We start from the raw sequence: 23,651 nt of genomic DNA, 5'->3' as shown, positions 1-23,651 counted from the left end.
GGGACAACGGTGAGCTGAGGATGGCACAGAATGAGCTGTCACATAAAAAAGCTCCACGCTAACAAAATAAAAAGCACCCCAGGACAGACAGAATATCCGCCTAAAGGAGAAGAGACAGGGAAGGGGTGTGGAAGAGGAGCAGGAGAGTCTGGCTTGCTTGTTTTTTAGCCTAGTGCAATCAAATCAGAACTCGGGTTAGAAGCTCATTTGGAGACAACAAAAAAGACTGGACCCAGACTGGGTATACGCATGTTTACCAGAGATACACTCATTTTCTTCCTGTCACCCTTGATTTTCCCCCTCATCCTATGACATTCCCCACCGTCCCCTTCCTCTGGGTCATCTTCATTCCCATTCCTCATTACCTCAGAGAAAGCCCCATCACGCTAAGACAAGACAAACACAAACAAATGACTCCATCTTTTGACAGGCCTGACAAACGCTCGTGTCGAACCCAGAGCTCAACATGACTCAATTTACCAGAAACACTTGTCATTTGATGGTTCAGATTGGACACCAGGTCCATTGTGTCCAATTTATGCACTGTGCCACGCGAGCGCCGTGTTCGGAATGCGCCGTTTCCCAGAGTGCTCTGAGTCACTGAATTTTCATCCTCGCTAGTCTATTTTATCTCGACTGCAAATTGCTTGTTTTGTTATCGGCAGCGACGTTCAGATGGACTTTCGGGAAATTACGTGACGCATGCTTCAGCAAGCCAGCGCCCATTGGCAGAAAATCAGTGATTGACTTCACTGACTTAGCTTTGCTGTCTGTGATGTCCACAAGCATGAGCATGCTCTGTATGTGACATTACACTGCTAATAGGGAGACTCATTCAGATGAGTGTGGGCTGCAGGCTGAGACCGATGCCTCAGTTGCCACCCTGCCGGTTTTATTCATTTTCCATAGAGACTGAGCAGCTGAGCCTGACAAGGAGCCACTAGCTTCTGTGCTTATTTGGGGTCCAGTTTGTTGGGTTAATATAAAATATTGGTTAATATGGGTTAATATGCCCATTTTTATAGATATAATAAAAGAAAGAAGTGAAAGAATGGGTCACTCTCTGAAGCTCAGTGAATCCCAGTGTGGTACCCAGCTTCAGGCCATGGGTCAGTGGATGCTGAGGTGTGTTGTGCGCAGAGGTCACCGACTTTCTGCAGAGTCAATCGCTACAGACCTCCAAACTTCATGTGGTCTTCAGATTAGCTCAAGAGCAGTAGTGAGCTTCATGGAATGTATTTCCATGGCCGAGCGGCTGCATCCAAGCCTTAAATCACCAAGCTCAATGCAAAGCATGGATGCAAGAAAACACACCACCACTGGACTCTAGAGCAGTGAAGACTATTGTCTGGAGTGACGAATCATGCTTCTCCGTCTGGCAATCTGATGGACGAGTCTGGGTTTGACAGTTGCCAGGAGAACGGTACTTGTCTGACTGCATTGTGCCAAGTGTAAAGTTTGGTGGAGGGGGGATCATGGTGTTGGGTTGTTTTTCACATTTTTTATATAGCCCACACTGAATGTTGTCAGCTTTACATAGATCTGAGTCCAATGGTCCAATGACAGTGGTGAAATGATGACCTCCCTCAGATCGAGAGGAAGAAACCTTGAGAGGAACCAAGACTCCATGAAGGAACTCATTCATCCACACCGGATAGCACAGGAGTAGCTGGACAGAAAGAGTGAGATCATGAAGAGCTGTAGCGGATGTGAGAGCAGGTGGTGAGTTGTGCGAGAGTGTGAGTGAGTGTAGGACACAGGCTCAGTGTTAGTGTGAAAGTCCATGCTGGTGAAACAGTCATATGCACAGTTATGCAATATCTAGAGTGGCGTAAGTGAATCAATGCAAGGATCTGGGGCAGGACGGCATCGCAGCGTGCAGCAGGGTAGTAGAGAGCCAGGTTGGGCAGTACTCCCACCCCCACTGTTTTGCTCTTGAAGAAATCTCATATAAGCAAAAAAGGGCCAATTCCAAAAGCTCAAAACTGGGTCATAACAGGTTTCACTCATTACTGTTAAGACCTTAAAATGTGCACATACCAGCTGTCTTGTCCTGATTATGCATCAGTAGCAGTATCAGTAACCCACTATCAAAAACAGCCGCTGGGAAATAAGTGTCCAAAATGTTTTTCCAAATTACTCTTTTGGCTTTACGGCCTTTTTTATGAACATACCTGAAGAAACCTCATGAAATGAGATGTGGAGAATTAGCTGTACACCTCTGCTGTAGAGACCTTTAATAAGACTCAATGTAACAGTGTTCATTATCTCTTTAAAAAACAGTTTTCACATATTTTCTCACAGATTTTCACAAGGTTAGCATTGCTTACAAGGTTAGTGTTGCAACCTTCAGCCCGTAGCGTTCGCAGGGACACGCATGCTTAGCAGGCGAAGGCCATGCTTCCAGCATCTACACACAGATAAACAAAGACATGGCATGAACAGTCACACTTTCGCCCACATAAACACACACACTATATCTAGGGGGACCAAGCGCATCTGTCAGCACTGTCTTTGGCCGGGCGAGTGAGGGAAGATGGAGGCAGAATGGGGGATGGGTGGTGGGGGTGTTTTACACCCTGCAGCTATAGCCGGGACTGAAATGTCATCATCTCTAATGTCACCCGTAAAAAACATGGCTCAACCTTTGACTAAGTGCTGGTGGTGAGGCCTGGCAGCTAGCGGAGAGAGAGAGAGAGAGAGAGAGAGAGAGAGGCCTTATGGGTTCTCACTACTCTGCTACATGTGTGCAGTGGTTTAACACATACCAGAGCAGCTGAGGAGTGTAGCTCTGCAAAACTGGCATCACAACTGTGCTTCAGCCGAAGGTGGGGGTGCCCTAGAAATGCCAAATAGGTGAAGTTCTGCATACTGTACTGCATACCAGTCTCCAGTGATGCCCACTGTGAATACATTTACATGCTCAAAGTCTTACCCAGGGACTCTACCCAAGGATCCCATGACTGTAGAACACATGGACAGCAAAACGTCTCTCAAAAATGAAGCCACCACAGGTCTAGCACCTCAGTGTGATTTGTAGCTCCACCCATCCCCATATGTTTTAATGACAAAACAGCCCAATTAACAACATAGCGGACAGTTTTGGCTTCTTTTCTGTATTACGGAAAGAAATGAAACCATGACGTCCATGTTTTTTACCATCATTGAAAGCAACCGCATGCTTTCTGTAGTTGTTAATTTCTGTAGTCATACCACTTCTCCTTGCAGAACTGCTTCCCTTCAGGTTTTTTTTAATCTCTTGTAGGCTTTCAGGCAATGCAAGCTAGTTAACTATTTGAAAGCTAATTGGGTGGGGTGGGGTATAAAACAATTATTATTCTCATTGACCAGGATGGGGAATGATGAATGTGGTGCAGAAACAGTATGGTGAAAAAACTGTTGACCCACTCACTTTAAAATCCATAAGAAAAGTATGACAGTTATGACATAAGTTATGACATATATATTTTGGGAGAAGGTCTGCACTAGAAAACCTTTAAACTTAAAAGTGTTTTTTCATGAGGTACAGTGTTATGATGGAAAATATGATGAATATGTAACTGTCTTATAGTTGGCTAGCTTTAAAATGTGGATAGTATTTAGGAATGATCCTGGTTACAGCTGGTCATTTTATGTGAATAGTATCTGGACTATGTACTTATACGATTTTAGCAACATGCATTTAAATTTTGCAGTCAAATGCATCTCTGATCAGTCTGACTGAAGTCTGATTTCTTTGTGGGACAAAATATACAAAAATTAACAAACAAAAAAACATTCTAATAATAATAATGTGAAGTGGTATGTGTGTGGTACGTACATTTAGCTACATTTTTTATTGAAAGTCAGAGCATTTGATTAGCCAGGGACTGATGTGGTTATTGTGACATATAATTATATATTATAAATTATATATTGTGACAGTAATGATTTAGTTTAACTGAAAAGAATTGGGCTGTATCTTTACTTACAAATGCATCAAAAGCAGAAATATAAAATCTAATAAAAAATGCCAAAGACATTTTAATTAAGTATCTACTATAAATGATCGAGTATCTACTATTAATTCTTCTAAATCCACTATGAATTATGCATTATCTACTATTAATCATTCAGTATCCACTCTGGGTTAGTCAGTATCTCCTATGAAGTATACATTATATTATATGAATCATTCATTAACTTTTATGAATAATTCAGTATCCGCTGTTTATTACTCAGTAACTCCCACAAATGACTCTATATCTGATATGAATAAATGAATACTTTTAAGAGTAACAGATTTATGTTTTTCTTCATTCACAAAATATATTTATTTATGGTTTTCCATGTATTATGTTGCAAATATGTGCTTAACCTCATTCTTTGTAGTTGGCTTAGGTAGAACATTCAATTTTTTGTACTTCGTAATATTCCTAAAAATGTCCTTAAATAAATTGTAACATGTAAAGTTTGAAAATATTATTTCTGCATGTTCAAATGTGTTTAAGGTAAATTTTGCACAGGCATTATAATGTGAGTTTCTCTCTCTAGTTCCTCTTAAGTTCCTGTTTTTAGACTCTGACTCTGAAGGTCAGCTGACTCTGTGCCCCAGACTTAACCAACAATCTGACTTTCCTTTTTTTTTTTTTTTAACTCTGACAACATTAGACTCATCAGATGTGTCAGGCTGCCGAGAGCCTCCCTGCAGACAGTTTCGACATTTAACTGTAATTATGTTTAAATGCGTCAGTCGGGGGCTGAATTATTTTTGTCGTGTAGCCTGGAAATATTTAACTTCTACTGAACGCTCGAGCATAACGATGAGGGAGCTAATTATGAGCGCATTGCTCATGGATGCATGATTGCCATCACGCCATCCCTCTCAAAAGAGCTGGTCTGTCCTTCTGTTTGTGCTGAGCGAGGCCTACATTTGTCTCTGTTGTCATTGGTTGTATGGAATTGTTTGGCTTTCTGAGTCAATTGAGTGTAAGAACCTACCTGCTCCTGCATCTACCACCAGATACAGCCCGGTTGCTCTGTGTTGGGGTTATTATTGTATTATCTTCCTGTGGAAGTGAGGGATTTCCCCCAGGTGCTGAACTGCTACTCAGCACATAAGGAGCAGGTGCATCTACTTGTATATTTAAATATGACTATATATTTGCAGCAGCTCAGTGATGATCTCGCGTCACCATAACTGCAAAATGACTACCACTGCACTGTATTTCTCTCAAAAGCAAGACTCAGCTTTTCTCAGCATATCTCATATCTGTGGCAAAAGGCAATAGGTTTTATTGTTATTTTGTTAATAAATGAATCATAACTTCTTCAGTGTAGATTGGAATTTTATATAAAAAAAAAAATAGACTCCAGAAACAAGCCCTGGGCAACATCCGATACATAAATAATAAATAATATACTGTAATTTCTGTTTTCAATTTATAGTATTTTGATAGAATTGTCTGCCTCACTATTTGATTGCCACTTTTCAAGTACACGATCACTACAGTGCTAAATTCAGTGATTACATGGCTTGATATTACACACTGATTTTGAAAAGTATCAGCAGGTAACTGTTTAATATCTGTACTGATATTACAAATCAATATTTGCTGATGTATCCATTGAACCCCAGAAGAGCCGAATGTTTAGGTGATGCTGAACGATTGTATTAAAAATCTGCTTTTTGTTCATTTGACTGTATTTGTAACTCTACATGTGTCTCTGTGTTTATTTGAGTGATGCTTTACATCAGCAACACATATAAACACAGTTCCCCAGCAGGCAGATACAGCCCTTATAAGCAGGAACAATCCCCTGCTCAGCCCTCATTGGTCTCATTGGTGCTGTAACGGACAGTCACTGTAAGCTATGATGTACAGACAATTCCGGCCCAGGAAACATCCCAACCAGGCCTAGGAGCATATCCAAGGTACGGTGTAGAGTCACTCAGGCGGCGGGCTGTTGAAACATCCCAGCCTTGATGTAGAGTCACATCAGAGGTGGGCCCTGGAAATAGCCATGCTGTGATGAGGGGTAAATGCGATGAGGGAGCCACTTGTAGAGCCACTTCGCTGGTTGGCCGCAATGTAGAGTAACTCCGGTAGCTTATTCTGTGTAAACATCCAAGCCTTTATGTAGAGTAACTCTGGCAATGGTCTAGGAATATAGCCAAGGTGCGGCGTATCTCCTTGTATCTCCTTAAAGCAGCTTTACCATAGCCTGTAGTTCTGTGGAAGAGCGTACGTCTGTCTGCAGGTCCTGACGGCTAACTGTACATTCCTGTGTTTTTGCTAGCTTCAGCTCCCATGTTCAACACTAACACGGTGACTGTCATCGCCACCATGGGCAAAGATGTTTCTCTGGAGTGCAGGCCACGAGCTTCTCCCAAGCCCAGAATCACATGGAAGAAAGGAGACAGGAGAGTCCAGGCCAGCAGGAGGTGAGTGTGTGGTCAGGAATGGGTTCTGTTTATCTTGGCTGATCTGTGAAGGGGTATGCTTGTTTATGTGCCAGTTTTTCACCAGTTAAAGATTAGTTTTACAAAGTTCAAGCCTATTGCTATTATGGATAACGGCTCCCACCCTCTCTACAACACGGTGATCGGACACAGGAGCACATTCAGTGCGAGACTCATTCTACTGAAATGCACCACAGAGCGCCACAGGAGGTCATTCCTACCTGTGGCCATCAAACTCTATAACTCCTCCCTCAGTGTGTGACACTATGGTTCTTCAATACTCAAATTATACTTTTCCTATGTGCAATAATAACAGTAGTGAAATTCAATTTAATATGTGTGCAATAACTAGAGTGCAATTATTTTCCATATTTATTATGACAGTTATTACCACTGTGGCACTTTACTATAGTCATATAATTTATATATATGTATATATTTCAAGTTCTCAATTTTTTCTCTCTTTGTTTTCAATTTAATTTACACAGTAAATATAGTGTTTATTTATAGAGTGTTTATTTTAGTGTTTATTTTATATAGTGCTTTTTATAGAGTGTTTATTTATATAGTGCTTATTTTATAGAGTGTTTATTTATATAGTGCTTATTTTATAGTGTTTATTTTATATAGTGCTTATTTTTTAACAAGTTTATTTTATAGTGTTTATTTTATAGTCTTTATTCATATAGTGCTTATTTTGTAGAGTGTTAATTTATATAGTGCTTATTTTATAGTGCTTATTTTATATAGTGTTTATTTTATAGACTGTTACAGTTGCAACTGTAACAACTGCAGTTTCCCTCCTGGGATCAATAAAGTATTTCTGAATCAGATTAAAAAACAAACAAACAGAAAAAAATAAACTTTTTTGGCGATTGCTTTTAAAAAAATAAAAAAAAATAAAAAGTGAAATTCATCCAGAGAAATCAGCCATCGGTCGATTTGTCTGTGAAGAAGTCAGACTAGAAATCTGCCATTAAAATTCATGACCGATGGACCCCTACTCAGATCCTCTCCTGCGCTTCCAGAGTTTATCGTTTTGTGCCTTTGAGGCCCTATTGATTCTGCATGGGAGTGCGGTCATTATTACTTTCATTCTGTGCAGTGATACTCCTCAGGGTCCGAGTCTTTAATTGATTCCGACTCGTCGTGCCATTTAAAATGTGCTCATCAGCGTGCATAAATTTACATTAATGCACACTGAACACACTCTTAATCAGTGTTTATGCTGCTGATTACATGTCTCACGCTGTGGCTGCATCATGTTTGTGTGCGCCGTGAAATGTATTCCAGTAAAGCCCCAATGAAGCTGTTTTACATCTAAATTGATGGATGTCGACCTGCTCTGGCTCTATACATCCGTAAACCAGGCCAACTGTGAAAGGAATGAAGGATCAAAACCGGCTCCTGGATAAACAATGGCCATCCCAGAACCTTTTACCAAACAAGTAAATTAAAGATGCAGTCGATTCTGCTACCAGTCCACTGTGAGAAACATGAAGAACGTGATGCCTATGGCAACCTCAGAAGCCCTGAAGCTGATCAATCGTCAGATTGTAAGCGAACTCCCTGCATGCCGGGGTATTGGCTGCGCTGTTTCTCGGCTCTTTGATGCTGAAACAATGAGTAGCCAGGCCTCTGTTCTCCACACAGAACACAGATTTCAGAGCATTGTCCTCCAGTTTGCCTCCTGGGAGAGTTTTCTGTGCTCTAACACAACTACTTTTCCTGTTACTGCTGCTGAGAACAAAAGGATGGTGACCCTTAATATACATTATTTATTTTTATTTTTTTTCCGTAATTATATAGCAATTATTTCTTAATCGTGGCTCATCTCACAAGCAGAGTAATTTTGACTGTGCAGATTTTATATTTAAGCTTTAATACAACATAAAGGAATGAAATAAATGAAATATTGAATTTAACACTGTCAGATCCGTCCACCAAGAAGTAGTTCCACAGCAAATGAGTTATTATATAATAATAATAATTAATAATAATTCCAAAACACCTGGACCGACTAAGAGGCATAGAACTGTCCAAGTATCCAGTTCAACCAGAGATGTTATAAATGAGGACGGCAGCCATATGATGGGAGTTCTCATGACACTGAACATCAGCGTCTGTTTACAGATAAAGCCCCACCCCTCAGCAAACAGAGCCAATCAGCTTCCTGGTTATTCCCTCATTTACAGTCACCGTTACTCCGTTGATTATGCAGTACTTTCACAAACAAACCCAAAAAACAACTGGATGGATTTTCCTGGGAAGAAGCTGAATTGGATTTTTCTATACTGTTTTCAAACATGTTTGGTTGCACAGGCAAGTCTTGTGTCATGACTGGCTAGGACAATGACGGGGGAAAATAAAGAATGCAGCAATAACAAGGAATAATGAATAAACAAAACAAACGTGACAAACTAACATGGGCAAAACATGAAAGCCACCAGAGGCTGGTTGGTAGCCAGGGAGCCAGGCCAGATAGGGAAGAACAGAACAAACGTAACACCAAAAGATGGACACAGAATGTAGTGAATAATATTTTAAAACAGACTGAATGCACAATGCTGGAAAGCGCTAATTACTAGATCCCTCAAAGCTGCAATGTCAATAACGGCTCTGTAACAGAATGCTATTATTATTAACATGTAGTGTCTGAATCATTTTATCAGTTTAATTTTTAAAATATCTATATTTATTCATTTGGTCACAAAACTGTGTGTATATCCACTGCCAGTCGATGAAATAACATTAACAAAATATTTGTTTCCCGTCACTGTATTTCAGCAGTGACTGTGTGTTTGCCGAGATTCATTTATTAATATGCCTAATTTCCTATAATGAAGAATTGATTAGATCCTCTGAATTCTCACCTTCCTCCAAAATTAGTGCATTTATGTACTAATTAGACCTGTGTAAATACCCTCACCAAGCACTTTATTAGAAACTTTATTGTATGAGTGTAGCTTTACATATCATGTTCTCATATGTTTAAGACTTTAAAATATGATTTCGTAAGTATATACTGTACACTACATGGACAAAAGTATTGGGACACCTTGTCATTTATTGTTTCTTATGATATCAAGGGTACTAAAGAGTTTATCCTGCTTTTGTTGGAATAACAGTCTCTACTGTCCAGGGGAAATGGCTTTCTACTAGACTTTGGAGAAGCATAGCTGTGAGGATTTGATTGCATTGGCAACAACAGTGCTAGTGAGTTCAGGATGTTGGATGAGAATCACCTCAACTCATCCCCAGTTCCCCAACTCATCCAAAAAGTACTGGATGGAGCTCCACCACCATCATTCCAGAGAATAGAGTTCTTTCACAGCTCCACAGCTTAATGATGGGGGCCTTTATACCCCTCTAGCCCACCCCTGGCATTAGGCAGCATGGTGCCAATAGGTTCATGTTTATTATCTGTTTCAGAGAGTCCTATTCTATTGGCGGTACTTCTTTATGTGACTGTGTTTGTGTATTTGCACATCTGTGTCAGCAAAGTGTGCAACTTAAAGTAGCTAAGTTCATTCATTACAAGGAGTGTCCACAAATATTTGGACATATAGTAGATTTAAGGACTATTTCCAAACCAGACTTCTCCAAAATTGGAAATTCTTAGTTTCTGGAATTATGCCACTGCACACAGTAGCATATCCCAGGCTTTGTGTTTATTGTAGGCCTTCTAGTTAGGCACTTGCTGTGAAATGGCCATCATGGTCACAGTAAGTGAAGCAGAGTGTACAGCCTTATTTACCTCCGCTGAGCCTGTGAAGCTGTAATATTCCGGATCTTCCTCCTCTGAGCGCACTGACATCTCCGAGTCTCTCTATCTATCCGTGTATCATGCGGAATGAGGAGGGGGATGCAGATAAAAGCTAGCGAGTGCGGAGGCTGCTGATGGAGAGCGCTTGTCAGTCAGCGTGAGTGACGGAACAGAAGTTATCGGGCCCTGTCGAGTGCGCTTGGCTGAGACTCTGCGAGAGAGCCCCATGTTTATTAACGCAGCTCCTCCAACAGATTCATCTCAGGCGCTCCAAGCAGAGCGGCCGCCTAATCGATGCCGTTTGATTTGATCGCTTCTCTCGCCGCTCCTGGGGAACAGAAATCCTGAAAGAGCGTGATATTTGAGATTTGATAGCAGTCTATCTTGCAGTAACAAGATGCAGTGATGTCATGGGGCAGCATGCCTAGGCAGATAGAAAGTCATATGAGAGAGCTCATATGATGTACCGCTCATTCGGCCATTCCTGAGTAAGTGGTATCCATATTTTACGTTAGACCACCAGACGTACATTAAGCACCTTGGCAGGGCTGCACAGTTTGACAGTATTGTGGCGTGTGGAGGAAGTTAACCCTGTGCAGATACATTAAAGATGCATGTGGAATCTCCATCCCTTTGTTCTGCTTCAGCTGCACTTCGCCTTGGTGGCGGGAAGGAGTAGCTGGTTGTGACTGGAGGAGGAGCTGAGAAGAGAGATGTCAGGCCAGGTAGTAGTATTATCAGCATGAGGCTGTGGTGAGGTTGAGATTTCAGATCAGACAATCTGGGTTTGAGCTTTACTTGTCTTGTGTCCAAACTGGCACAAATCTCACTCTACATGCATTAAGCCGGGCTGAGCCGATCCAGGCATACTTTAATGTATCGGGTATCGGCTATTTTAATCTCAGATCAATTTCCTAGTCTTTTTTTAAGCATCTGGTGTCCTCAAGGCGCCCCTAACGGACATCATCCCCTGCCGGCCACTGTAGCAGCAGTGCGCACATTCTCAGAAGGTAAATAAAGGAGTTGAAGTTCTGCAGTGTGGATTTTACAGTGGAACCTGAAAACAGACCATAATATCTGACCCTTTATAAAACTCTCACTGAAACGCTCTGTTTTACCAGCGGGAGAACCGGAGAACCGCTCACTCGCCTTTCTCTGTTTATGAACCAACATTGAATAACCTGTTCAGAACCGAGTGGAGGCTAACGCTAATGCTAACACACACACACACATGCTATAGAAACCCCAAACCAGTAGACCAACAACCACAGATACCAGTCCAGAGTGTGTACCACTACACACACTCATACACACACACACACAGGAAGTGATCAGACTGCAGTGTTGTAAAGGAGCTGGGAGCTGATTGGTCAGGGAGGAGAGTCAGACTGGATTATCAGATATTAAACACTATAAAACATAATTTTAAGAAAAGTCTCGACTAAACTAAATCAGTCAGTCTATAATCAGACAGATTCTATAATCTGTCTGATTATAGAATCTGATACTGAAAATAAATGAGCCGATTCATCAGCAGCTCGTCTGATCTAAACTGTGGGATTAGATTATTTATAGATAAGATATAGACCAGATCAGATCAGTGTTACAGTGTTTTTTTTTTTGTTTTTTTTTGGGGGGGGGGGGTAACCTAGTATATGACCAGTGATATTACTATTTTCAACATAGCATTTAGTGCTACAGCCTGTGCATGCTGATGGACACATTTTATGCAAATTTGATTGGTTACAGCTGGAGTTAAAAGAGATAAAAATGTAAGTGAAAGCATTGTTTTTAATTATAGCTGCTCTCTCAAAGCAGTTAGACGTGTATGCTCTTGTGTTTTATGCCTCAGTTAGCCTGCTGAAGATACAGTAGGTTGTTTTCTCATGGTTGTATTTGTGTTACGCAATGCCAGAACAAAGAAGTAGGCAACTAAATTTACAGGTTTCTCATATAACGATCATTAAACCAAACAAAAGAAAAATTGGAAACACAAAGATGCTATAAAGGATGTGACAAAGCCACATTATATAGACAAAAATATTGGGACACCTGCTCCATCGCCGTTTTTTCCTAAATCATGGTTACTAAAAAAGAATAGAATGGGACTCTCTGGATCAGATAATAAACATGAACTTACTGGCACCATGCTGCCTAATGCCAGGTGTGGGCTAGAGGGGTAAAAAAAAAACAGCATTGAGCTTTGGAGCAGTGGAAGAACTGTGTTCACTGGAATGATGGTGGTAGAGCTTCATCCAGTACTTTTTGTGATGAGTTGTGGAGCTGGGGATGATGAGGTGGGGTAGTGATCATCATTCAACATCCTGACCTCACTAATGCTCTTGTCATTGAATGCAATCAAATCCTCACAGCAATGCTCATCCAAAATCTAGTAGAAAGCCTTCTTCCTGGACAGTAGATACAGTTACTCCAACAAAAGCAGGATCAGCTCTTTTTAAATACCCTTGATTATATAAAAAAAAAACAATGAATGATCAGGTGTCTGAATACTTTTGTCCTTATAGTGTATACAGCGCATGTGCATTCATATATGCATTATACACATATGAGAATATTATGACAATCTAGCTAATAGTTGGGAATAGCCAGCCTTGGCTCTGATAACTGTAGCGAGATATCGTGGCATGGACTGTATTAAGGCGATGGAACTTGTTCATTGCTCCCACTCGCTGGAGTCATCGTCCCCTCAGGCATCAGTGGCCCTTGGGGCACCACCGTTCTGCCACTGGGAGGCAGAAGACCACTGTCAGTACACCTACACTACGGCCGCCCTTGAAAATCCCACTTATTTAGCAGTTTCCGAGATGCCACCACCCTACACCCACTGTCACGGGGTTTGCTGCATGTATAAGCGAGCACACCAGTCAGTCGTCATCAAATGAAAAAACAATATATACATCCATTTTCCTGGACAGTAGAGACAATTATGAACTCTAACAAAAGCAGAATCAGCTCTATTTTTAAATACCCTTGATTTCAGAAAAAAAAAAATGAATGAGCAGGTGTCCAAATACTTTTGTCCTTATAGTGTATACAGTGCATGTGCATTTATATATGCGTTTTACACATATCAGAATATTATGACCATCTAGCTAATAGTTGGGAGTAGCCAGCCTTGGCTAGCAAGATATCATGGCATGGACTGTATTAGGGTGATGAAATTATATATAAATATATATATGTGTATATTTATATATATAATTGTACAATATATATGAGCATAGTTAAAATGTCTCTGTGTATGTGTATGAGGGAGAGGGAGTAACAGTAAAAAGAGAAAGAGAGAGAGAGAGAGAGAGAGAGAGACAGAGGGAGGGGGATGGAGGAGGGGAGTTTTCCATATCTCACTGCACCCGGTTATGTTGTACTGTGATTTCACACCTTGCTTGTTTTTGAACATGGCGTCTCTTGACACTGCGCTTGTTGAAATTTACTCATGACAAGATGGTAATGAAGGCGCAAACTATTTTCTGATGCACACTTTTAAAAAGATTCGTCCTTTTTTTTAAATTCTGCTCCGACAGTCATTTAACTAGCTGACATTATCAGGCCTAAGTGCATAATGTTACACTAATGGACAACCTTAGTTGCATGCATGATTACTTTGATCTTTGTAATTATATGCTAATTCAAACGTGAACCTGAGCTAGCAGCATATGCAGGGTGAAAAGGAGGCCAGAGTTCTTCTTTTGGCTGAAGATGAAAGCTCTGCTGCTCTGTGAGAGATGAGAATCCTGCCCTCTTCATCTGCTAAGCCTGAGAAGTCGCAGTTATCAAACACATTAAAGAACAACAGGAGCAGCCGGAGAAGCGTATTTCCTGAAGGAAAAGCACAATTATGATTGTGCAGTTTAAGTAGTTCAGACTTCCAGGCAGGGACGGATGCTGTAGAGTTGGTTAGTAGTGGCAAGGCAGTTGCTTTGCTGTCCAAGATGGTTGCAGTGTTGTCTCAGGTGGTTGCTCAGGTAGTTGCTCTGGATTTCCTTTGCGACAAAAAATCGTAATAGTCCTGAATCCCACAGAATTCCTTAAGATCTTGCCAAGATCAGCACTTTTTAAGGTGGAATGGAGAGTTAGCTTTAGAACCAGCTGTAGATTTAGCTTTTGTTTTAGCTGCTAACTGGTAACGTTGCCAATCTTATCAGTTCAAATAAAGCTCTGATTAGTTTTACTCACTGAAATCATGTCACAGATGAACTCTGTCTAGGGTAGCTTTCCAGGAAGTGAGAAGTTTGGGACTTTTGGGAGTCGCTGTATCAGACTGGGACATCGAGAAAAAGACTTTCAGGCAGGGACGGATGCTGTGGAGTTGGTTAGTCATGGCTAGGCAGTTGCTTTGCTGTCCAAGGTGGTTGCAGTGTTGTCTCAGGTGGTTGCTCAGGTGTTATTTCCTTTGGGACAAAAAATCGTAATAATCCTGAATCCCACAGAATTCCTTAAGATCTTGCCATGCCTCCATATGTGTGTGAAGATGTGAAGGAGTCCTGATCAGGGTTATTTACCCCCCCCAAGCCGATCCAAGTCTCTTAATGCTGATTATCGGCCGTAACTGGTAACGTTGCCAATCTTATCAGTTCAAATAAAGCTCTGATTAGTTTTACTCACTGAAATCATGTCACAGATGAACTCTGTCTAGGGTAGCTTTCCAAGAAGTGAGAAGTTTGGGACTTTCTAAGAATTGGAAGTGGATTGGAACCTTAAAGGTCAATACTTGATCTATTAAAAATGCCTGAATCGCTGGATCAGATTGGGACATCGAGAAAAAGTGTTCATCTGATGGTTGATCATGTGCCTGAACTCTATTTAATACACATATTATAGTGTCGCCCATGACTGGGACCAACAATATTTTTTTTTCATTTAATTTAAAATATAATAAAAAATTAATTTAACCCAAATTTGATGGAAAAACAAAGGAAATTTTAATGAAAACAATGTTATGAATGAAAATAATGTCAATTTACGACCTTATTCAGAGAGAAATTTAGAGACCAATCCTGACGGGAACACAACAGGGAGGCTAAAGACATACTATACTGTACATACAGACACACACACATGCACACATGCACAGAGCCGTATCTAACAGGTGCTGCACACTTTTGGTCCCTGACCCTCCACATATTTATCATGGGCCCTGCTTGCCTGCAAGTGGACACACTGAAATTATTTACAAGCCTTTTCTGCTGACAGTGGAGGTGTTGCAAAGCAGGCAATTTATTCTGAGAAATAGCCACTGGGACTTGCATGCTCTTTTAAAATGGTCCTGTAAAATGGGTTTGCTAGCCAACAAGTCCAGGACAATACACACACACACACACACACACTCGGCTCTGAGCACAGAGGTGTGCTAAAAATGTTCACACGCAGCACAAAGCAAGTTCTCACCTTGACACCTTCTCCACTTACTACTGCTTATCAAGCCTTAGTTCCATTCCCTCAAATCAATAATTTAGGCGTAATGCTGCGGCCTGCAGTCAGGCGCTGTTTGCCCTTCCAGTAACTGGACTGTCCACTGTAAGAGATACAGGAATCTCAGTATGACGTACTGTGGAGGTCAGCACTGTGTGGAATCATGTGCTCTGCCTTACGTCTCATAATTGGGAGTATGTTGTCTGGTGTGTGTGATAGATGTTTGTTTGTAGATGGTCACTTAAAGGTCCACTGATGGATGAGTGGGGATGGGCGTCCCCAGGATAGCGCATAACACAGGTAAGGAGATGATAAATGGACTTGGAGTGCATGTGATCTGATACATTTGTTTGGCTTCTGCTGTTTGTTCCGATCTGATGGGGCAGTTTTAGTGGTCTACCAGGCCTTGCACAGGTGTTAGGAGTCCCATGATCTCTGTATGGTTTAATCAAGGATTCTTTGACTTGTAGCAGTTGAGGAAACTGGGGATGTCTCGATCAGATCAGATAACCCCCCCTCTCTTTCCAGTCCTATTCCAGTCTCTTAATGCTGAGTATCAGCCATTACCTATCCGATCTGATTTAGTCTAGTCTTAGTATAATCAGACATTCTGGACTGACTGATTTAGTTTAGTCGAGACTTTTCTTAAAATGATGTTTTATAGTGTTTAATATCTGATAATCCAGTCTGACTCTCCCAGCTCCTTTACAACACTGCAGTCTAATCACTTCCTGTGTGTGTGTGTGTGTGTAGTGGTGTGTGTGGTATCTGTGGTTGTTGGTCTACTGGTGTGTAGTAACTGGTTTATAGTGGGTGAATGTGCTGTGTGTGTGTGATTGGGGTTTCTATTGCATGTGTGTGTGTTAGCATTAGCGTTAGCCTCGACTCGGTTCTGAACGGGTTCTCAGTGCTGGTTTAAGAACAGAGGAAGGCGAGTGAGCGGTTCTGCGGTTCTCCCGCTGGTAAAACAGAGCGTTTCAGTGATGGTTTTATAAAGGGTCAGATATTATGGTCTGTTTTCAGGTTCCACTGTAAAATAGCTCCACACTGCAGAACCTCAACTCAACCTCAACGTACGCACTGCTGCTGCTGCCGACTGGGGATAATGTCCATTAGGGACGCCTTGATGACACCAGATGGCGCTCTGAACAGCGTGGTTAAGACAAAGACTCAAAAGATCCATTTTGTTATCCATTTTTTAAATTATTTTAATTGATTCTTCTTCGATTTTTTCACCTTATCGAAGAAAAAAACATCTTGAAGTAAATCTAAAAAATGAAGAATTTTATGGAGCATCAAAAAATAAAGAAATAAACAAAGAAAAAGAACAATAGTTTATCCAAAATTCATTCAGCACATCACTAGGGTAAGCTTTTTCAAGCTTAACAAAACACCAAAACTGGCCAAACCAAGAGTTACAATATCCGATATCTAGCTACTAAAATACACGAAACAGGGATAAGTGCAGTTGCAGACATCCTAATCGGCCCATAATTGGTGTTTTTCTGGATGCTTTCCTAAGAGATTGGCCTTCAGTGGGCTTCTGAAATCTGTTTGGACACTCAGAGGAAGTCTCCTCCACTCTTTCTATGGGTCTTGATCCTTGTCATTTATATGGTTTTGAAGGATGGTGGGTCAAGCAGAGTTGTACTTGAAGCTTACAGGGCTCTACAGGTCACTTTGACCATCTCGGTCAGGTTGAGAGGGCCCAGTCCATTTGTGACTTTGTAAATAAGCATCAGGTTGGATGTGGGAGCCTTAGTGAGGCAGGGTATACCTACACTTTAACTAGCCAGTTCTAATGCACCTCTGAGTTTAATGGAGACTGTTTATTTATTTTTTTATTACTTATTTATATCAGCCAATAGACATGTTATATTTACCATTTGCGATGGACGCAGATGGAATTTGGCTTCTGGGCCTTGGAAAGGGCCTTGCTCAAGGGCCCAACAGTGGCACCCTGCCAAACCCAGGTATCAAACCCACAACCCTATCATCAATAGCCCAGAGCTTTAGCCGCTGAGCCACTATTGCCCAATATTATTGGTTATCAGGTTTTGTATCTCTTTAAAATTAAAGTTGAAAGGTCGACATGTATTCTGTTCATCACACTGAATGAGGTGAATCATTATTATTGTTATTATTATTATTATCACTCTAAATTTGCTAATTTAACTTGTTTAACACATTTTCGGATACGTTCATATTCCTGGCCTGGCTCAATGGCTCAGGCTGCAGTTCCTTCCGCAGAAGGATTTTCTGACATTAGCTGCCGCCAAGGAAGCCCTCGGTAGATGGCAGGCAGTTCAATGGTGAGAGGAGCAAGGGTGCGATCGAAGCCGCCCCACGTTTATCTGCCATTGACAGCTGTGCTGAGTTAATGAAGGTTTGTAATTAACATGGATTTTCGCTAATGTCTGAGGCTTTTGTATCCTAAATGGAAAGTATTAATCCCATTAGTTTTAAAGTATGAGACGCAGACCTCGTCAGAATCCCAGAGCCTTTCCCTCTGAAACATGGACAAAAGAATGAGCATAATTGGGTGGAGAAAGAAAAAGTGTAGCTTTGTAAACAAAACGTTCATTAACTTGTTCAATATATATATATATATATATATATATATATATATATATATATATATATATATACATACATTAGGATGTCTTCATATTCAGATATAGTCAGATATAGTAATATAGTAATATGTTTAAACACACACAGCACATTTAAAACTGATAAAATTCTAATAATAGAAATTATTATACACACACACATGTATTATTCCTTCAAATGTGCAGAATTAGAACCAGGAGCAGAACATCAGCTGCAGATGATCAGAACGTGGTTGGAGGGGATTATTCTGGAGGAGTCTTAGTGTCTGATTTAAACCTCAGACGTTCAGTCTGGTCTGCTCTTGATTGATGGTTGAAGTGAGGGGTGAAGAAGATCACCATCATGGCCAGATCCAGAGAGCTCTCTGAGGCCTTCAGAAAGAAGGTTGGAGATACAGAGGAGTCTGAAAAGGGGTTTAAAAAGATCTCAGAACTATTAAAAATCAGCCGTTCCACCGTCCACTGAATCATTTACAAGTGGAACAGCTGACCAACATGGCCAGGTCGAGCCGTCCTAGCAAGTTCAGCCAAAGAGCAGAACCTCAAGATGAGTGTCATCACTGGACCTACAGTAGCTCTCGCCATATTATCAGATCCTTGAGGAACTTTTGGAGGTTCTTCAGTTTGAAACTGTGGAGGGATTTCTTAAGGTGCTTTGAGGAACCTTCAAGGAAGCTTTCTCTTCTGAAATCCTTTTTTTAGGTTTAAGGTTCCTCCTCAGTTTCCACCTCCAGTGGTTCCTCTGGGATCTTGTATTTGTGACAGTGTACAGCATCTCGCATCAGGAGGAGAGGTTGGAAAGTGCTGATATAAAGTATGAAGTGAACCCCAAGAAAAAGTATAAAATTCAAGAAAAGCACTGGATATGGGCCTAGAAAAGTGTTCTTTAGGGTGAAGCTGTTGAATAACAACTGTTGGTCCCCTAGTGAACTTGTCAGTGGCTGGTTGTTTAAGAAACTCAGTTAAACCCACAGTATTGAAGGATTCTTCTAAAGGACCAGAGGTGTTTCTACTATGGCACCACTTCAGGGAGCCCGTTTTGGCACCTTTATTTTTAAGAGAGCACCGAGCGCCCAGAGTGTTTCCCTTAAACATTCTTTCTAGAGTGGGTCGTTAAAATAAGGCCCTTACACCGAATGGCCTGAATATATTTTTGGTGGCTCTTAGGAGATGTTTAAAGTGACACTTCCCTCGTCAGAAAGGCCCGATTTGCATATTCCTTATACCCAACGGTCCCCACCATGTGTCCTTCTTTATGTCTCAGTGTCCTTGTCGAGAGCTTGTGCTTTCGCTCTCCTACTCTCTCTCTCCCTCTCTCTCTCTCTCTCTCTCTTACGTCCCCTGGCTGCTCCGCTTATGAATTTTCCATGTATGGGTAAGACTTTGTCACGCCTTCGTGCATTTCTGTCTGCCAATTCTCATCATCTCCTCCTGGGTGAGAAGTGAGAAAGCTTAGCGCTGTAAATATGTAAGCCAAACAACATAAGACAAATTAATAGGCCGGAAATAAGACTGACGTCTCGCTCTCATTCCGACTGTTTGATTTCGGCTGAAATTGAATTTTAATAAAATGATTACTTTGTAAATATTCATCCTCACACCTCCTCCAATCCAACTTTCACTCAGAAAAAGAGAAGAAACAATGAATACGTGGAAGGAAAACATGGTCAGTCACCTCCAAGGAGAATTTGGATTTAATTTGTTTTCCAAGCGACTGAATCAAAGTTCTGGAAAAGCTGACTGTGGTCTTTTACCCTTAGAGGTTACAGTTGTACTGTCATTAGTGATAACGAAAGCATAATGTGGAATTTCATACAAATTATTACTCAGTTGTAGATGTAAAAGTGCAGATTCTTAACTGTTCAAAAAAGTTTGTTTATTTAATTATATATTTATTTAATTAATTGTTTATTAAAATTATGTGTATCCATTACATAAAAACAAAACTTGGAAATTAAGTGAAATTTTTTGCGAAAATAAACATGAAATATACATATATATATATATAAATACATAATTTATAATACATATAAATAAATAAATAATCTATAAAATATATATAAAAACATTTAGAATATAAAATAAATACAATTAGATTGAGAATAACAGAATTAACACATTATATCCATTTCATCCAGTATGTGTTAAATCTATAATTTTGCAGTTTTAGACGAAAAGTTATTTTTTTCCTTTATAAAAACATCTTTAGAACATGAATCCAGTCTTCTGTTCACTGTGAATTTGGTCGATACCAACTGCCATTACCATGATATTTTTATCATCATTTTCTTTTTTTTTTATATTGATTTACTCGACATTAAAACATAGCCTAATAAAAAGTGCAACCTGGTGATACAGAATGTATCTCAACATCACTGAATGTATGGAGTTAGTCTGGGTGTTCACATCGGCCCAAGCATTAGAATGAAACGGGTCTAAACAGACAGTATTTAGCTTCCAGTTAAATGCAGATGGAGTAGCGTTGTGTTAGTAAAGTGGCCCCATTCATTCTACAAGATTCCTTTGGCAGGAATAAGCCACTTTCAAGGTAGTTATTTTCCTTCTGTGTTGAAGATTACAGTTGTAGACTAAACATAATGAAAGCACTGTCATATCAAACTCCACACTCTAGTGGTTAGCTCTGCTTTCTGTTTGCAGTTTAGTTTATTTACTTATTACTAGGCTCTGTAATTACATTCACTCTGGAATTATTACATAGTAAAGTTACAGACACTGCAGATTCACACCGGATTAAAGATCACAGATCTCCTCAGTGATCACTCAGATTACACTGACATTGGCTATTTTAAGCCTGATCCACTCCAGGATAGGATGCTTTAACCAAGGGCTGAATTCAACAGATTATCAGTTTATCATAGATCAATTGAATCAGTGATTGATGGAAGTAAACCTCCTCCAGAGAAATAGAAGGATCTAGCTCAGAGGCCCGGGGGTTATGAGCCATCAGCAGCCGGAGTCTGAGAGAGCACAACTGGCCGTGCCAGTTACCCAACCCTTTCGGATGGGTAGATGGCACTCTCTCCACTCCATCTCTTTTAAGCGATGTTGGCTGGCACAGGCCGGGGGCTGGATTTTTGGATATCGGAGGAAGTTAAGTGTAAAGTCCTCACCCTGATAGTGTGGGGTTAATTGGCAGCACAAGACTGGGAGATCCAGCCCCATCCTTCTATTAAAGCTCTGATATCATGTGATCCATCTCACTTTGGAAGACCAGTCCTAAAACCCACTGTACAGAAAAGGCGTACGCACAGTAATGTGAGAAGTGCTTAACATCAAGGCTAGTCTCAGCCTCAGACACACTGTCCACCTGTAAAACGAGCGTCTGAAGCTGAAGCTAGCCCTGACGTTCACCGTTCAGAAGAACACTTGAGTATGTCAAACAGTAGGCATGGTTTGATCTGTGAAGTTCATCGAGAGGCTAGCTGGTTTCGATGCCAGATTCTAGCCCATATGGAGTAGAGTGCTAAGGCCTTTGCATTATGCATGGTCAGCCGCGGTGCTGCTTCTTTTATTTAAACCCCACTTTCTCTGCGATTGTGTGTCTCAGGACTTTAGACGAGAACTGGCACGATCCGCCTTTGTTTGAAACTAATTCGTTATATCAATGCAGAGCAAAGTAGCTCTCTGGAACAAGTCCTCAGAACTCTGTTTGAGAGCTGGTGATAAGATAAAAGTCAGACTTTCCACTTTATTATATTCAATTTCCATTTTCTGTCCTCCCTCGCTGAGGGGAACGCAGTGTCGCTGTGACTGTAGAACATGTTCTGTTTGTTTTGAGGTATTATGGTAGTATTTCTGCCATGTTCTTATAAACATTTGGGATAATTTGTACCTACTATATGTACAGACGTTTGTAGACGCCTACTGAAATCCCAGTAGCAATGGTGTAGCAAGAAGAGTATTAAGGCCTCCAGTTCCAGCGAAGGCTTTACGCTGGATGTTGGAATACTGCTGAGAGGAGGCTATTGCATTCGGTTGGAGTAGCATTGGTGAGGTCAGATTCTGATGTTGGATGATTACCTCTGGATCACAAATGCCACTCTATCTAACCCCAGAGGTATTGCTGGAGCTCCGTCACTCCAGAGAACACAGTTCCACGGCTGCACAGTGCTGGTGGGCCTTCGGGAAAGTGTGCACCCCTAGCGCACCCACCTGCCTGACATTGTGTTGGTCGCTCTCATGCTTTCAAAATGGGCATGGCCTTCACTAGACCTCTGAAGGTGTGGTGTCCTGCTGTGGTATCTGGCACCAAGACGTTAGCAGCAGATCCTTTACATCCTGTAAGTTGTGAGGTGAGCATCAGTGAGCCTTAGGTGGACATAATCCTATCGCCGCTTCACCAGTCCTAGGCAATGACCACTGTGTACCAGGAACACCCCACCCCAAGATGCATGATGTTCTGGAGATGTTCTGACCCAGAACATCACAGTTTGGTTCTTGTCAAAGTGTCTTAGATTCTTACGCTTGTCCATTTGTCCACTGTTCACTCGCTGCCTGATATGTAGATCCACCCCTTAACAGACAGGAGCCACTGTAGATTGGATAGTCAGTGTTATTCAGTTTACTTATGGCTGATCAGTGTACTCCAATGCTTTGTTTGTAATAAATAATGTAAAGAAATGATTATTACACAACATAATATGTGCTTATATATGTTAATACAAACGTAGGAATCTATATTGACTGGCTTCTTCCCCTCAATCCCAATTTCTTTGTATTTAATTTAGTTTAATTTGATTTTTTTTTCCGGCATGAGTGCTTGAATTAAGGTTCTGGAAAAGCTGACTATGGTCTTTTAGCCTTAGAGGTTACAGTTGTACCGTCACTAGTGATAACGAAAGCATAAAGTGGAATTTCATACAAATTATTACGCAGTTGTAGTGGTAAAAGTGCAGATTCTTAACTTTTAACCAATTAATTTTTGACTATATATGTTAATACAAAAGTAGGAATCTATATTGACTGGCTTTTCCCCTCAATCCCAATTTCTTTGTATTTAATTAGTTTAATTCGATGGGACACGCACTTCACTCGGCTAGAATATAGAATTAATTAGCTAATGGCTGTAGATATGTATCTGTACTAATCCTCATTGATAGATCTCTATCTGTTCATTACCATTTTTAAAAGAGGTTATTGACAATGTTATCTAGAAATCAATTTCCTAAATGAAAGTGTTTGGCTACACTGATTAGCACAGCGTAATTGCACTGCATTGTTATTTTCATATTACAGACTGAAGCTCTGAATTTAGTTGGTAGATCTTGATTCTTTTCTTGATTAACACAGATATGCTGCTTTTGGAGCCTATTGAGTCACACTGCTGTTAGAGCGATATTCTGTGAAGCTTAGCAGGGTGAGTTCAGGTAACACGGGA

At 40.7% G+C, this 23,651-nt stretch overlaps 1 protein-coding gene across 4 annotated transcripts in view; it reads left to right on the top strand.

The window, feature by feature from the left end:
* The window catches only part of cntn5 (contactin 5), a 324,354-nt gene that overhangs the window by 258,143 nt on the left and 42,560 nt on the right, over positions 1-23,651 (top strand). For all 4 annotated transcript variants that reach the window (XM_072694549.1, XM_072694548.1, XM_072694547.1 and 1 more), the window contains one exon: positions 6,280-6,424. In XM_072694549.1, coding sequence (XP_072550650.1) covers positions 6,280-6,424 — 145 coding nt within the window. The remainder of the gene's footprint in view (positions 1-6,279; positions 6,425-23,651) is intronic.

This window comes from Salminus brasiliensis, chromosome 13 (assembly GCF_030463535.1).
Source record: "Salminus brasiliensis chromosome 13, fSalBra1.hap2, whole genome shotgun sequence".
Lineage (NCBI taxonomy): Eukaryota > Metazoa > Chordata > Actinopteri > Characiformes > Bryconidae > Salminus > Salminus brasiliensis.
This window is presented reverse-complemented; position numbering and strand designations above follow the sequence as displayed.